This window comes from Pleurodeles waltl, chromosome 11 (genome assembly GCF_031143425.1).
Source record: "Pleurodeles waltl isolate 20211129_DDA chromosome 11, aPleWal1.hap1.20221129, whole genome shotgun sequence".
In the NCBI taxonomy this organism is placed as follows: domain Eukaryota; kingdom Metazoa; phylum Chordata; class Amphibia; order Caudata; family Salamandridae; genus Pleurodeles; species Pleurodeles waltl.
This window is the reverse complement of record NC_090450.1, coordinates 152,359,768-152,377,143: the sequence shown is the minus strand read 5'-3', so window position 1 is coordinate 152,377,143 and position 17,376 is coordinate 152,359,768. Positions and strand designations below refer to the sequence as shown.

The 17,376-nt window shown below is 43.8% G+C and overlaps 1 protein-coding gene across 1 annotated transcript in view; it reads right to left on the bottom strand.

Annotated features, from left to right (window-relative positions):
* The window catches only part of DHX36 (DEAH-box helicase 36), a 275,760-nt gene that overhangs the window by 214,844 nt on the left and 43,540 nt on the right, over positions 1-17,376 (bottom strand). Inside the window, exon 7 of the mRNA XM_069213319.1 lies at positions 331-405. Coding sequence (XP_069069420.1) covers positions 331-405 — 75 coding nt within the window. The remainder of the gene's footprint in view (positions 1-330; positions 406-17,376) is intronic.

Genomic DNA, 17,376 nt, shown 5'->3' with positions numbered 1-17,376 from the left:
ATGCCAACTTTGAGACCCCAATCTGTTTTCGGGCAAAAGTTAAAGATTAACATGTGTATAACCTCAGAATTTGCACTGAAAAGCACCTAAACTTCTTTTAGAATAAATAGTGCAATTCGAAGTCTGGGAAAAACATAATTAAAATATTTCTGCCATAATAAAGTTAAAGCTCACAAATATATTTGAGTAAAGCATACTTATGACTGCAAAAACTAGAACACTGGGATAAAAAACCATGCAAAAAACAATTGGCAATTTGGGACTCACAGGATCTCACTAACATAGTGTAATATTAAGTTTACACACATCACAATTTCTACTCATACTTACTTGTCAGACTGCAGCCACTGAAGGATGATGCCTGTGGTACAGTACAAAATGGATCCTTGTTTTCTTGGTAGTCGACTGGAAGGAAAAATATTGCAGAAATGGAATTTCATACTTAAAGTCTAGTGCAAAGTGCAATGGCATCTGGCGTGGTATATTACAAAGACTTCTCACAATACAGTCTGGTAAAAAGGAAACAGCACTACAAAGGGAATTAGTGTGTTTTTTTTTCCCAACATCTTATGAAGGCTATATGGACCTTTAATTCTAACCAACATGAGTGTCATTGTTCATAACCATGATTATTTCACACTGCCTAGTAAGATATATAATCATGAAAAGATAGAACATTTTGTATCCTTTCCTAAAAGATCTGCTGCTTAACAGACATTGAAATTAAAGTAATTACTATTTTCCAATCAGGGTGCAATGTTTGATGTTTAAAATTTTAAATTAATTGAAGCATGGACCAGAGGTCTTACCATTTTCTTAATCGGTTTCAGTAAAACACAATGAAACTGATATATAATTAATTCAGAACTAAAATAGCAAAGAAACAATGTTAAATCATTTCATAGCGAGGACAAAATGTGAATAATTGGTGGGTAGGTCCAGCTACAGAGGAAAGTTGGTATTGTTAAAATATTTAAATAATTTCTGTCCACCTATATGCTCCGAAGATTCCCTGTTCTGAGCAGTAATCTATATCTGCCATCCTACAGAGCTAAAGCTAGCCCACAGTCCTTGTTAAGAATTTGATATAACCCCAGACTGAGCCAGTGAGGCACCTGGTCTATTTTCTGTCACGTGGAAGCTTCCTAGCACCCATTATAATGTTTTTCAGGGCTCCATCAATACCAAAACGTTTTAGTAACTCAGTTTTGCCTATTTATGTTTCAGAGGGGTGCTCAGCGGTGTGGTAACTCAAACCTCAATTTTCAGTAGCCCTAATATGTTAAGTAATATGACTTTTAAACTTTACTCCGTTTTCCCAAAAGGGCATTCTATTAAATAATTTTACTAATCTCAATCTGTACGAACTATAATATGTTCTATATTTAGATGTGCCTTGTCTATTTTCATTAGTCTGATGATGCAGTATTCAAGTTAAGGTGTTTTATGTATGATATAGCTTTACTAACATACGGATGCATGATTAAAACATTAATGGTTTAAAAGAATTTAAAAAACGAAGTAATACAGAAGTTAATTTATTCTGTGGTTAGAGCATCTGCGCGTACCCCGCAGCCTCCATTTGAACTGAAAGGCTTTGGTTGTCATCCAAGGTTGTTAGAGCTGGGGAAGTCCGGCAACGTTTGCCAATGTTTGCAAAGCAGAACACACCTCAAGAACATTTTGAAAGCATATGTTGATAACATCCTTCGGTCTGAAGAGTATTTTATGATCCTAGGATCCCTTCTAAGTACTGATGTAGTGAAGGTATAACTGTAGATGCTGAACAGAGAAGGTGGTGTTATGTTTTCTAGTTGAAACTGAAATATGCCCTTTCTATGAATTAGAAGGGTCTCTAATCAGTATGTATTAGTCTGCAACCAGTATTTGCACATTTCAGCATGCCTGGATTCTGAACCTTGTGCCCGAAATTTCAGTTGCATGATTCAGGATGGCAGAGCTGGTTCTCTCCAACAGGATGTGTAAGATCTGGTGTGAGAGACCTCTGACAGTAGCTGCACACCCTGCAATTTTCACAGTATGTGTAAGCAAGCATGTATGTGTCTCTTCTGCCTTGGAGTAATAATACTACTAACACACAACCAGAACATAGTCTAGTTAGAACAAGGAAACATGGGCAATATATAATGACCCATTATTGGAGTGTGTACATAGTTTAAGGCTAGCTGCATCTAAGGTTCCTATATCATAACAACCTGCTGCCATTCTGACAGGTAAAATGTCTTCTTCAAATGGACAAGCTAAGAAACCTAGCTGTGGTTCCACCCTCCTCCCCCTCGCCCCCCCCCTCAATCAGCGTTATCTGTAGAAGGCAGCTCATAACATTTTCTGGTGGCCGACATGTGTCCCTAATACTGAGTAAATCAGAGATGAGAAGCTAAGATGCTCTGGACGTGCTGATCCACATACGTAGAAACGTCCATATGTAATGCATCCTATTAAGGCTAGGAAACTGGCACCCTTAAGTTTAACAAGCCTCAACAAGTTTAACAGATATAAAGGATTTCCCATAAAGGTTTACTTGAACCTCTGTAACCATGACAGATGACGAAATTGTTTAACATGCTTTTCTGCCAACAAAAGGCCTCTTCTTAACAGGAAGGTGATTGATGTTTACAATAATAGCTGATCCAATCAACACTACGGAGGTATTTGTTACTCTTTGGCTCAGAGAGGTGCTGCTGTGCGTGATACTAGGTATTTCACAAAGTATAAATAGGTTAGCTCAGCTGCTGAATTTAATCAGACTGAATTGCCATGCACATGCTGAACATCAAGCATGTTTTTTAATGGTAGGTTTAGGCATACCACAACAGCAGCCCAAATAGGTCCATTATCTCTAGAGAGACAGCCTGTCTTAGCTACATATATTCCCCAACCTCCGAGACATAAGCAGACTGTGAAAATTACCAAAGCTATGCTGCATGAAATAATGAACGCAAATAGATAGTGACAGCAGTATGTTTTGCCTGCTGTTTCAAAGTTCACTAATGAAAGCAATAAAACACACAGACTATAAACTGCTACTACAGGAACGTGCCCGACGTTTCGGGAAGAAATTCCATTAAGGGCAGCACAGAAAAATCTTCAGACAGATTCAATATCTCCCAATACAACCCACCACAACAAAGCTCCTTGGGCAGGAACATGACACTGTTGTAGACAATGTTTTAAGCAATAGCATAAGAGATGCAGCAATTCTAGCTGTCAAAGAGAGATATTCAGAAGTCGCTTGTGAATAGTCAAGCTGAACTCTCTAAACTCATTTCACAAGTGTATGCATCCAGGGGCAAAATACTATAGGGTACAAAGCTTATAAACCTCAACTGAAATCGAAGACAAATGGTGATGGCGATTCCAAATCTAAGAAACAGGTAAGACATTTTCTGAAATAGAGACATCTAAATTTAAATGCAAATCATATAAAGGAAAGATAGATAATCTAGACAGGACACTGAGAAGGAGTATAATCTTAGAAATAGGAAAATAAAACCCCCTACAAGATCTCACGGTGGTGCGCAATATCCTCACTCTTCAGTGGGGCAAGATCAGGGACTCTAAAGTGACTCAGGAAAGGATCAAAAACATTTTCAAAGTTCAGCATCTAAAGTCTCAAAGGGATCATTCCAACAGAAAAAGGGGGAAGATTCAGTAAAGAAACCATTTTCTGATAAGAAGAAAGTGTCTGACCATCAGATGAGGAATGCGTGGCACAAAGATTTCTAGCAAACAAGACAAGGGCTCACGCAGCGGTAGGCAGCACAATCGTTATAACAGTAGTTCAATAAGACCTCAAGTGCCTGCTGAGGACAACTGCAACTAAAGTGCTTTTTGCGTTTGAAACACATGATGGACGTTTGAGTAAACCAGGTCAACTCTTAAAATTTAATCTCAGATTAAGGGAGATAGGGAAAGGACTATTAGGACAATGATATGGGCTCATCTTTCCAGTGCTTACATCTTACTTCACAAGTTAAGAGACAATATGCAATGAAACTAAACAACAAAATTAAACGGGACGATGAGTATGCTTTCCTGTTTTCAATTTCTAATAGTTGCAAATTTGTTTTTTTTCCCCCAATGTTTTCCACTGTTTTCAATTTCTTCCTGTAAACTTGGTGGTCATCAGTGTTTACTCTTATTTGCTATGTAAAAAAATAAAAGAATAAGGGATACTGTATTTCCAGTGCATTTAAAGATTTTGTCTTTTATTTCCTTCCTTCCCCTGTTCATTACTATTGTCCAGTCTTCCATACTCCCTGCTCCTCAACCCAGTCTGTAACCATGTCCTTAAATTAGTTGTTACAAGTAACTTCATTATTTTCCTCACCCCAAGATCCCCCCACCCCACTCCCTGGCCAGTCTTGTTTCTCTGTACTCAAGCTCCTTTTTCTAGTAGTCTAGTATCCATGTACAGAATGTGCATGGCTCGGGATACTTTTGCACCTCAATTAGATTTGACTGAAGCAAATAAAAAGTTTATCATCTAACACACTGTCCTTGTGTTCGATTTTACAGACAAATGGTGAAGATCGACAGAATGAAGACTTTTTTTGTAAGACATGAGACAGGTATTTTGGATGCTCCGTTATTCCAAGCCTGTGTCCTGCTTCCCTATTCTTTCTATCAAGACATCAAGAAATTACTGATAATATATGTTTTACTAGTGTCTATTCTGAGCCCATTCCTGATCTACCTGGTACAACAGGAGAAATCTGCTAAGGAACCTAAGGAATGTTTGCGTAGGAACTTAGACAACTCTCCTGCTGTATAAACAACAATGGATGTAGTAAAAAAAAAAAAACCTTCGTGACCTGCAGGTTTGTTAGGTCATTTGTCTTCACACCATAAATGAAGTTAATTTTAAATAATTTTCCATACCCAAGGTTATAGGATTTTGTGTTTGAAAGGCTGTGCATAGACCACTAAGCAAAGATTTATACCAAGTATGTGGGCTATTGAACATTTAAAGAAGTGCAGGGACTGTGCTCTTGCCAGGCATGTGTGAGAGTTGCCAAAGTCACTGTACCAATGTGCCCTCTGCTGGGTTCACTGTTCTAGTGCATTTTCCACTTTAGGGGAAGTAGCACGCACATCTCAATAGGTCTCCACTAAATATAGTTACCATTACTTGTACAGCAGATTTTGCCAAGTGTCAGGGCTAGTTTCAGCATCAAATGTTGCAAGCTTCTTTTTGACATGAAGGCAATAGGGTTGCAGATTGAACTTCAGGATCACTAGGATGTATCATGAACAGGTTCTACTTAATTATGTAGCCTCCACATAGGTCCATACATCTGCATCTGCTCAAGCTCTGCATGCACAGAGCACACAGCAATGGCTCATTTGTCATGTTTCTTAGTTGCTCTGTCTGCAGCTCATAAAGTAAGTTGTAGATTTCTGAGGTTATGTAGGATTAAGGTCCCTTTCTGGGCACAGCTATGGTTGCTGAAGAGCTTTATGATATGGTCTTTATCCTTCTGTAAGAGGGGATGCATCTCTCTGTAGGCATGCTATTCAGACCACCACAATGTAAAACTAAGAAAAGGCAAATCGGATAACAAATTGAGGACATTGATGACATCTGTAGGCAGTGATCTTTGTAGCCACAATCCTAATACCCAAGCTTTCACAAAGAAAAAAGTAATCCTTCTCTCAAAATAGGAGGAGGCCAACAAGGTAGTGCCTTTTGTCTGGAAAAAGACCATGCTCATAGTTCAGTCACAAACCTGCTGGACACTACATACGAAAGTGTTGTCATCAATGATCTGAAGTGATATGAGATGGATGAGTCATGCTCCCAAAATAGGAGTGGAAGTAGTTCAAGATAATCCAGAATCTTTGTGGATGACAAAATGGCATATTCAGTGGCAGACCATGGCCGAGTGGGTGATACCGTGAACATCCATTACTACATTTTTACTGTTTTTGTGACCTGTGGTGTCAAAATAGTTTAATTGTAACAAAATCCAGTGTTTTACAGTCTCTACTAAAGCAAACGTTCCCTATGCTGTTTTTTTATTAGTTATAATCAGTTGTGTGACCAAACCAGATATGGTGGAACCACAATCGTGTCTTTACCATGCATGCCTTTATAACACATTTTGTTGTAAAAGCATGCTTAGTAAAGGTATATGTGGTAATGCTATGTGTGGTTGTGCGATACAACCCCTCCCCAGAGCCCTAAAAACTACCGGACCCCCCGCCCTAAGCCCTAAAAGCTACCCTGTCCTAAAAACCCCACCCTGTCCTAAAAACTACCCGACCACCCGCCTTAAACCTACCCTGTCCTAAAAACTACGCCACCCTGTCCTAAAAACTACACGACCCACACCCTAAACCCTATCCTGTCCTAAAAACTAACCAACTGTGTCCTAAAAACAACCCCGATTCCCCTGACCCCACCCTGAACCCTAAAACCTACCCTTAACCCTAAAAACAACCCCACCCTGTACTAAAAACTATGCCAACCCCCACCTCTGCCTGGAACCCTAAAACCTACTCCACCCTGTTGTAAGACCTACCCCGCCCTGTCCTTAAAAATCCCCCCACTCGCCCTGGCCCTATTTACCAGGCTGCTGCATTACTCTTCTGGATGTTCTTGCGGTGTGTGCCCGTACCACGCATATGCAGGGTGCCTCAACCACACATTTGCGTGCTTCAGGCACATGCGTGGTTCAGGCAAGCGTGGTTTCGCTTGTGTAGCTACACTAAGCATTGCTCCGGCTGCGTAGAAAAGGCTGTTTCCAATTATAACTGAAACCCAGAAATCCAACAGATGAGTTATAATACCAGGGTACAGTAATCCCCTTGCAATCTATCATACACTCCACTATTTGTCCAGTATTACCACTGATTTCGTGTTGACTGTCACAATTTGAGCCAGCATTGTATAACACATGCTGAACAGAAGTTTAATGATCCAACTTAGCAGGAAAAGGTATAAAAGCCCTATTAATGTGAACAATGGGTTTTTCACAATAGGGACAACTCATGACTATCATTATCTTACAGCTTTCTTGCTGGGAGGAAAACATTACGGAATTATCAGATTACTGCAAGTGTTTACATTAGTCCTGGGATATTGTCTGAAAAAATAATGGAACTCCTTTAGGATGATTTCAAAGTAGCATCATGGGTGTATGATATGTATATTTCAGATGATTTATTTGACAATGTAAAGCATGTAGCTAAGATAAAATACCATACTTTCAAAAGCAGGTTAGAAGATTTATTTTAGAAAAAGATTCAACATGTGAGTGTGATTTGTCTGGCCTCAGAGCAGACACGTGAAGTTAAGGATTAGCTTCTGGGTTCCTTAAACATGTACTACATTACAGCCTCCAAATGCATTTAAAAGCTAAAAGCTTTCATAGGTTTTCTAAAATGTGGACAAACATATCTGCCAAATTTAGCAGAAAGGGATAAGCCCATATATCAAACAGAAGCTCCTGCCTTGACACTGAAGGATTGGACTGTAACACATCCTGATACCTAGAAGGACTCTTGAAGGACATGATCGCTTCAGCATGCTTGCAAACTAGAAATCATTTGTTTAAATGGGCAACAAGAGTGGTACTAAATAAGACAGGTTTTACTTATGTATGCAATACATCCTTACTGCACTTCAGATGGATATTATTAAAGAAAGACTCATAGCTCAAGGGAATATGATTAGAGTGACTCTGGTCCTCACACTGGATGCAGCCAATAGAGATAGCGTGCTAAAATACAGATGTAGGAAGTTGGCTCTGTATGCACTATTTCAAAGTAAGGAATAGTATGCACAGAGTCCAAGGGTTCCCCTTAGAGGTAAGATAGTGGCAAAAAGAGATAATACTAATGCTCTATTTTGTGGTAGTGTGGTCGAGCAGTAGGCTTATCAAAGGAGTAGTGTTAAGCATTTGTTGTACATACACACAGGCAATAAATGAGGAACACACACTTAGAGACAAATCCAGCCAATAGGTTTTGTTATAGAAAAATATCTTTTCTTAGTTTATTTTAAGAACCACAGGTTTAAATTCTACATGTAATATCTCATTTGAAAGGTATTGCAGGTAAGTACTTTAGGAACTTTGAATCATTACATTAGCATGTATACTTTTTACATAAAACACAATAAGCTGTTTTAAAAGTGCAATTTTCACAGTTCCTGGGGGAGGTAAAGTATTGTTAGGTTTCACAGGTGACTAAGTCACTTACAGGTTTCAGTTCTTGGTCCAAGGTAGCCCACTGTTGGGGGTTCAGAGCAACCCCAAAGTTACCACACCAGCAGCTCAGGGCCGGTCAGGTGCAGAGGTCAAAGAGGTGCCCAAAACACATAGGCTTCGATGGAGAGAAGGGGGTGCCCCGGTTCCGGTCTGCCAGCAGGTAAGTACCCGCGTCTTCGGAGGGCAGACCAGGGGGGTTTTGTAGGGCACCGGGGGGGGGACACAAGTCAGCACAAAAAGTACACCCTCAGCAGCGCGGGGGCGGCCGGGTGCAGTGTGCAAACACGCATCGGGTTTACAATGGTTTTCAATGAGATATAAAGGGATCACTTCAGCGTTGCAGGCAGGCAAGGGGGGGGGGGGCTCCTCGGGGTAGCCACCACCTGGACAAGGGAGAGGGCCTCCTGGGGGTCACTCCTGCACAGGAGTTCCGTTTCTTTAGGTGCTGGGGGCTGCGGGTGCAGGGTCTTTTCCAGCCGTCGGGAAATGGAGTTCAGGCAGTCGCGGTCAGGGGGAGCCTCGGGATTCCCTCTGCAGGCGTCGCTGTGGGGGCTCAGGGGGGACAACTTTGGTTACTCACGGTCTCGGAGTCGCCGGAGGGTCCTCCCTGAGGTGTTGGTTCTCCACCAGTCGAGTCGGGGTCGCCGGGTGCAGTGTTGCAAGTCTCACGCTTCTTGCGGGGAGTTGCAGGGGTCTTTAAATGTGCTCCTTGAAACAAAGTTGCAGTTCTTTTGGAGCAGTGCCGCTGTCCTCGGGAGTTTCTTGTCTTTCTTGAAGCAGGGCAGTCCTCAGAGGATTCAGAGGTCGCTGGTCCCTTGGAAAGCGTCGCTGGAGCAGGTTTCTTTGGAAGGCAGGAGACAGGCCGGTAAGTCTGGGGCCAAAGCAGTTGGTGTCTTCTGTTCTTCCTCTGCAGGGGTTCTTCAGCTCAGCAGTCTTCTTCTTGTAGTTTCAGGAATCTAAATTCTTAGGTTCAGGGAAGCCCTTAAATACTAAATTTAAGGGCGTGTTTAGGTCTGGGGGGTTAGTAGCCAATGGCTACTAGCCCTGAGGGTGGGTACACCCTCTTTGTGCCTCCTCCCAAGGGGAGGGGGTCACATCCCTAATCCTATTGGGGAATCCTCCATCTGCAAGATGGAGGATTTCTAAAAGTTAGAGTCACTTCAGCTCAGGACACCTTAGGGGCTGTCCTGACTGGCCAGTGACTCCTCCTTGTTATTCTCATTATTTTCTCCGGCCTTGCCTCCAAAAGTGGGGGCCGTGGCCGGAGGGGGCGGGCAACTCCACTAGCTGGAGTGTCCTGCGGTGCTGGCACAAAGGGGTGAGCCTTTGAGGCTCACCGCCGGGTGTGACAGCTCCTGCCTGGGGGAGGTGTTAGCATCTCCACCCAGTGCAGGCTTTGTTACTGGCCTCAGAGTGACAAAGGCACTCTCCCCATGGGGCCAGCAACATGTCTCGGTTGTGGCAGGCTGCTGGAACCAGTCAGCCTACACAGATAGTCGGTTAAGGTTTCAGGGGGCACCTCTAAGGTGCCCTCTGGGGTGTATTTTACAATAAAATGTACACTGGCATCAGTGTGCATTTATTGTGCTGAGAAGTTTGATACCAAACTTCCCAGTTTTCAGTGTAGCCATTATGGTGCTGTGGAGTTTGTGTAAAACAGACTCCCAGACCATATACTCTTATGGCTACCCTGCACTTACAATGTCTAAGGTATTGCTTAGACACTGTAGGGGCACAGTGCTCATGCACTGGTGCCCTCACCTATGGTATAGTGCACCCTGCCTTAGGGCTGTAAGGCCTGCTAGAGGGGTGACTTATCTATACCTGCATAGGCAGTGATAGGCTGGCATGGCACCCTGAGGGGAGTGCCATGTCGACTTACTCGTTTTGTTCTCACCAGCACACACAAGCTGACAAGCAGTGTGTCTGTGCTGAGTGAGGGGTCTCCAGGGTGGCATAAGACATGCTGCAGCCCTTAGAGACCTTCCTTGGCATCAGGGCCCTTGGTACCTGGGGTACCATTTACAAGGGACTTATCTGGATGCCAGGGTGTGCCAATTGTGGATACAAAAGTACAGGTTAGGGAAAGAACACTGGTGCTGGGGCCTGGTTAGCAGGCCTCAGCACACTTTCAATTCAAAACATAGCATCAGCAAAGGCAAAAAGTCAGGGGGTAACCATGCCAAGGAGGCATTTCCTTACACAACCCCCACCCCCAAACGAAAGAGGATGAGACTAACCTTTCCCAAGAGAGTCTTCATTTTCTAAGTGGAAGAACCTGGAAAGGCCATCTGCATTGACATGGGCAGTCCCAGGTCTGTGTTCCACAATAAAGTCCATTCCCTGTAGGGAGATGGACCACCTCAACAGTTTTGGATTTTCACCTTTCATTTGCATCAGCCATCTGAGAGGTCTGTGGTCAGTTTGAACTAGGAAGTGAGTACCAAAGAGTTATGGTCTCAGCTTCTTCAGGGACCAAACCACAGCAAAGGCCTCCCTCTCAATGGCACTCCAACGCTGCTCCCTGGGGAGTAACCTCCTGCTAATGAAAGCAACAGGCTGGTCAAGGCCATCATCATTTGTTTGGGACAAAACTGCCCCTATCCCATGTTCAGAGGCATCTGTTTGCACAATGAATTGCTTGGAGTAATCTGGAGCTTTTAGAACTGGTGCTGTGCACATAGCTTGCTTCAGGGTGTCAAAGGCCTGTTGGCATTCTACAGTCCAGTTTACTTTCTTGGGCATTTTCTTGGAGGTGAGTTCTGTGAGGGCTGTCACTATTGATCCATATCCCTTCACAAACCTCCTATAGTACCCAGTCAAGCCAAGGAATGCCCTGACTTGAGTCTGGGTTTTTGGAGCTGACCAGTCCAGAATAGTCTGGATCTTAGGCTGGAGTGGCTGAACTTGGCCTCCACCTACAAGGTGTCCCAAGTAAACCACAGTTCCCTGCCCTATCTGGCATTTGGATGCCTTGATAGAGAGGCCTGCTGATTGCAGAGCCTTCAAAACCTTCTTCAGGTGGACCAGGTGATCCTGCCAGTTGGAGCTAAAGACAGCAATATCATCAAGATAAGCTGCACTAAAGGACTCCAACCCAGCAAGGACTTGATTCACCAACCTTTGGAAGGTGGCAGGGGCATTCTTTAAACCAAAGGGCATAACAGTAAACTGATAATGCCCATCAGGTGTGGAGAATGCTGTTTTCTCTTTTGCTCCAGGTGCCATTTTGATTTGCCAGTACCCTGCTGTTAAGTCAAAGGTACTTAAGAATTTGGCAGCACCTAATTTGTCAATCAGCTCGTCAGCTCTAGGAATGGGATGGGCATCTGTCTTGGTGACAGAATTAAGACCTCTGTAGTCCACACAAAACCTCATCTCTCTCTTTCCTTCTTTGGTGTGAGGTTTGGGGACTAAGACCACTGGGCTAGCCCAGGGGCTGTCAGAGTACTCAATTACTCCCAATTCCAGCATCTTGTGGACTTCCACCTTGATGCTTTCCTTAACTTGATCAGACTGTCTGAAGATTTTGTTTTTGACAGGCATGCTGTCTCCTGTGTCCACATCATGGGTACACAGGTGTGTCTGACCAGGGGTTAGGGAAAAGAGCTCAGCAAACTGTTGTAGGACCTTCCTACAGTCAGCTTGCTGTTGGCCAGAGAGGGTGTCTGAATAGATCACTCCATCCACTGAGCCATCTTTAGGGTCTGAAGAGAGGAGATCAGGGAGAGGCTCACTCTCAGCTTCCTGCTCCTCATCTGTTACCATCAACAGATTCACATCAGCCCTATCATGGAAGAGTTTTAGGCGGTTTACATGGATCACCCTCTTGGGGCTCCTGCTTGTGCCTGGGTCCACCAGGTAGGTGACCTGACTCTTCTTTTCCAGGATTGGGTAAGGGCCACTCCATCTGTCCTGAAGTGCCCTGGGAGCCACAGGCTCCAAAACCCAGACTTTCGGCCCTGGTTGAAATTCAACCATTGCAGCCTTTTGGTCATACCAAAACTTCTGGAGCTGTTGGCTGGCCTCAAGGTTTTTACTTGCCTTTTCCATGTACTCTGCCATTCTTGAGCGAAGGCCAAGCACATAGTCCACTATGTCTTGTTTAGGCTCATGAAGAGGTCTCTCCCAGCCTTCTTTAACAAGAGCAAGTGGTCCCCTTACAGGGTGGCCAAACAGAAGTTCAAAGGGTGAGAACCCTACTCCCTTCTGAGACACCTCTCTGTAAGCGAAAAGCAGACATGGCAGGAGGACATCCCATCTCCTTTTGAGTTTTTCTGGGAGCCCCATGATCATGCCCTTTAATGTCTTGTTGAATCTCTCAACAAGGCCATTAGTTTGTGGATGATATGGTGTAGTGAACCTATAAGTCACTCCACACTCTTCCACATGTGTTTTAGGTATGCTGACATGAAGTTGGTACCTCTGTCAGACACCACCTCCTTAGGGAAGCCCACTCTGGTAAAGATACCAATGAGGGCCTTGGCTACTGCAGGGGCAGTAGTCGACCTAAGGGGAATAGCTTCAGGATACCTAGTAGCATGATCCACTACTACTAGGATGTACATATTTCCTGAGGCTGTGGGAGGTTCAAGTGGACCCACTATGTCCACACCCTCTCTTTCAAAGGGGACCCCCACCACTGGAAGTGGAATGAGGGGGGACTTTGGATGTCCACCTGTCTTACCACTGGCTTGACAGGTAGGACAGGAGATGTAAAACTCCTTAACCTTCTGGGACATGTTGGGCCAGTAGAAGTGGTTGACTAATCTCTCCCATGTCTTGGTTTGTCCCAAATGCCCAGCAAGGGGAATATCATGGGCTAAGGTCAGAATAAACTCTCTGAACGCCTGAGGCACTACCACTCTCCTAGTGGCACCAGGTTTGGGATCTCTTGCCTCAGTGTACAGGAGTCCATCTTCCCAATAGACCCTATGTGTTCCATTTTTCTTGCCTTTGGACTCTTCAGCAGCTTGCTGCCTAAGGCCTTCAAGAGAGGGACAGGTTTCTTGTCCCTTACACAACTCTTCCCTTGAGGGTCCCCCTGGGCCTAAGAGCTCAACCTGATAAGGTTCCAGCTCCATAGGCTCAGTTCCCTCAGAGGGCAGAACTTCTTCCTGAGAAGAGAGGTTCTCTTTCTCTTGTTGTGTTGCAGATGGTTTCCCAGCTGACTTTCCTTTTCTCTTGGCAGGCTGGGCCTTTCTTCCAGACTCCAGCTCTACTTTTTCACCCTGTGCCTTGCACTGTGCCCTTGTCTTGACACACACCAGTTCAGGGATACCCAGCATGGCTGCATGGGTTTTCAGTTCTACCTCAGCCCATGCGGAGGACTCCAGGTCATTTCCAAGCAAACAGTCTACTGGGATATTTGAGGAGACTACCACCTGTTTCAGGCCATTGACCCCTCCCCACTCTAAAGTTACCATAGCCATGGGATGTACTTCTTTAGTCTGATTGTCAGCGTTGGTGACTGGATAAGTTTGTCCAGCCAGGTATTGGCCAGGGGAAACCAGTTTCTCTGTCACCATAGTGACACTGGCACCTGTATCCCTCAGGCCCTCTACACTTGTCCCATTAATTAAGAGCTGCTGCCTGTATTTTTGCATGTTAGGGGGCCAGGCAGCCAGTGTGGCTAAATCCACCCCACCCTCAGAGACTAATGTAGCTTCAGTGTGACACCTGATTTGCTCTGGGCACACTGTTGATCCCACTTGGAGACTAGCCATTCCAGTGTTAGCTGGAGTGGAGTTTGAAGTGGTATTTTTCTTGGGACAGGCCTTGTCTCCAGTTTGGTGTCCAGACTGACTACAGCTACGACACCAGGCCTTTTTGGGATTAAAGTTTTTACCCTTGTACCCAGAATTGTTTTGTGAAGAGGCTCTGGGCCCACCCTCCTGTGCAGGTTTTTGGGGGCCTGTAGAAGACTCTTTACTATTTTTGTTTTTGGCTGTCTCACCACCCTTCCCCTGGGGAGGTTTTGTGACCCCTTTCTTTTGGTCACCCCCTGTGGAAGTTTTGGACACCCTAGTCTTGACCCAATGGTCCGCCTTCTTTCCCAATTCTTGGGGAGAAATCGGTCCTAGGTCTACCAGATGCTGATGCAGTTTATCATTGAAACAATTACTTAATAGGTGTTCTTTCACAAATACATTGTACAGCCCATCATAATTACTTACACCACTGCCTTGAATCCAACCATCTAGTGTTTTTACTGAGTAGTCTACAAAGTCAACCCAGGTCTGGCTCGAGGATTTTTGAGCCCTCCTGAATCTAATCCTATACTCCTCAGTGGAGAATACAAAGCCCTCAATCAGGGTACCCTTCATGAGGTCATAAGATTCTGCATCTTTTCCAGAGAGTGTGAGGAGTCTATCCCTACATTTTCCTGTGAACATTTCCCAAAGAAGAGCACCCCAGTGAGATTTGTTCACTTTTCTGGTTACACAAGCCCTCTCAAAAGCTGTGAACCATTTGGTGATGTCATCACCATCTTCATATTTAGTTACAATCCCTTTAGGGATTTTCAACATGTCAGGAGAATCTCTGACCCTATTTATGTTGCTGCCACCATTGATGGGTCCTAGGCCCATCTCTTGTCTTTCCCTTTCTATGGCTAGGATCTGTCTTTCCAAAGCCAATCTTTTGGCCATCCTGGCTAACTGGATGTCCTCTTCACTGGAGTTATCCTCAGTGATTTCAGAGAGGTTGGTCCCTCCTGTGAGGGAGCCAGCATCTCTGACTATTATGCTTGGAGTCAGGGCTTGAGAGGCTCTGTCCTCCCTAGATAGGACTGGTAGGGGGGAATCATCCTCCAATTCACTATCCTCATCCTCTGTGTTGCCATCCTCAGAGGGGTTGGCCTTTTCAAACTCTGCCAACATCTCCTGGAGCTGTAGTTTGGAAGATCTGGGGCCCATTGCTATTTTCTTTGTTTACAGAGTGACCTTAGCTCCCTCATCTTAAGATGGAGGTAAGGTGTGGTGTAGAGTTCCACCACATTCACATCTGTACTAGACATTATGCTTCTAAAAGTTGGAATAATTTTTAAGAATCTAAAGTCTTCCACAGGAACTGAAGGAAAATGCATAGTAAATATTACTGAAAATGCTGGAGTCTCATATGACAGAGATCACTACTCTCAGATGACAGAGATCACTACTGGTAGACATATCTCTTCTTAAAATGGTTAAGAAGTATGGCTTTCAATGTAGAATGTGTCAATTGACTATAAACAAGGCCACCTCAAGTTCCTTTGATAAATGCAGCAAAACTGTTTGACATGAGTTATGCTGATCATATTGTGTCTTTTGCTAACTCTTAATCAGTATCAAATTAGAAAGGTACCTGTGGACATCAGCAAGAACCTTTTGTGGGTGTGGCCTCAGCATAACGCAAAAGCCCGCACAGTTCCAAAAGACTTGTTGTGTCATTAGGATCCCGCACTAATCTCTGAGGTATTAGCTAATGCCTTTTCTGTGAGCAACGGAGGATGAAAGGTTTACCAGTGCTTCTAAGGAAATCTGGAAGCCAAGTGTCCACAGCAATAACTCCAACTGATAATTCATAACCAACCAAGATGAAGACGATTTGACCATAAACCTTTTGAAATGTCATTTGGAACAAAGACATTTATTCCATATCTTCCAGGAAACACAGATCTAACTGAACCACTGTGTTTAGATTGTCAGCAGAACTTGCAAGAAACGCTTGAAAAGACAAGTTTTAACTTGCCAGACTCACAAGAGGTTGCTGGGTGGTTACCAAAATCTTCCAGAGAAGCATCTCTTGCCATCACAAACTGCTGTATATGGGCTACAGTGTTAGCCCTGTTGAAGGATTTGCTCAGCGAGTCCATCCTGGTACAGCAGGTTTCATTATTGGAGCGATATCCACTTTATCATTAAATGAACCCTGTGACTGGATCCACTTCTTCACCAGCTCCTCTTGCAGATCTCTCATCTGTAACAAGCAAACTGGACCTAAATGAATGCACGATGACACCATTTTCAAAACTGGCGTACTGAAATGGACACTGACAGGTCTATTAATTTAGTACACCTTTAGTCAGACACACTATCATCTCGGATGACACACGTTCACCCACAAGCAGAATTATTCACGACGTCGGCTCATTAATCTTCCAGCACACGGTCAATGTGATATACCATCACATTTGCTGTCATAATGACGAGGATCACCAAGGAATTGGCTGCTCTCACCATAGTTGCTGCCATGGCACAGAATCACTTATAAGGGCTGTCCAAATGCCTTCCTCCCTTTCTGGTTAAGTGGAACAGGCTAGGGTTGTATTCAATGATCTACTTTGGATGCATTCATTACTACAGATTTGGTCCTTGTATGACCTATTGTGACAGGCAGGTGAATCACCAAGAGCCTTAAATTTTTTGCTAGAAAGGGGACAACTGCAGACACTGTTGATGGATTTTTCATGACATTTATGCCTTCATTTAAATTCAAGCCCACTATTGGAATGGACTCCACAGATTTGCGAGTGCTTTTGAAATCATACAAAAAGCAGCCCAAATGTCTGATTGGCATGTTGAACCTCTTAAATGTTTTTTCTAAAAGAGCATGAAAGCCTCTGAAGTTGTTCAGTGGTGAGTGTGCTGATTGTAGAGTAGCTGGTGCAGAAACAGCTGACAAATAGACATCCCACACTGTCTCTACATCTTGATCATATGATGCTTCCTCTTCTTCTTGATCATTACCCGAATAGGTGTTTTCACTGGCTGGAAGTAATGAGGGCCTTGATAGAGGGGTCTGTGATGGCTGTTGTGACCAGTGACTTGGAAACAATGGCATAGTAGGCAGAGTATGTGGTCTTGCCTACTCAACTGGCGAGTTACGTGGCAAAATGGTTACTATGGTGATCTTGTTTTTGAAGATTCTGGTAAACTTTTACAGTAATCTTCCAACATAAGTCATAAATCATAAACTTAAGTTCTTGGAACTGGCATCATTTTTTGCCAGATATTGCACATCTGGCTCCTAGGGCTCATGATCCTCAAATTATTGGATAGGACTTTGCAACTAGTTTCTTAATGTCAGTCTGAGGTGGGAATATGTATACACATTGCACAATCTCCTCAACTTCCTCTTGATTTTTACCATAAAGATCTGT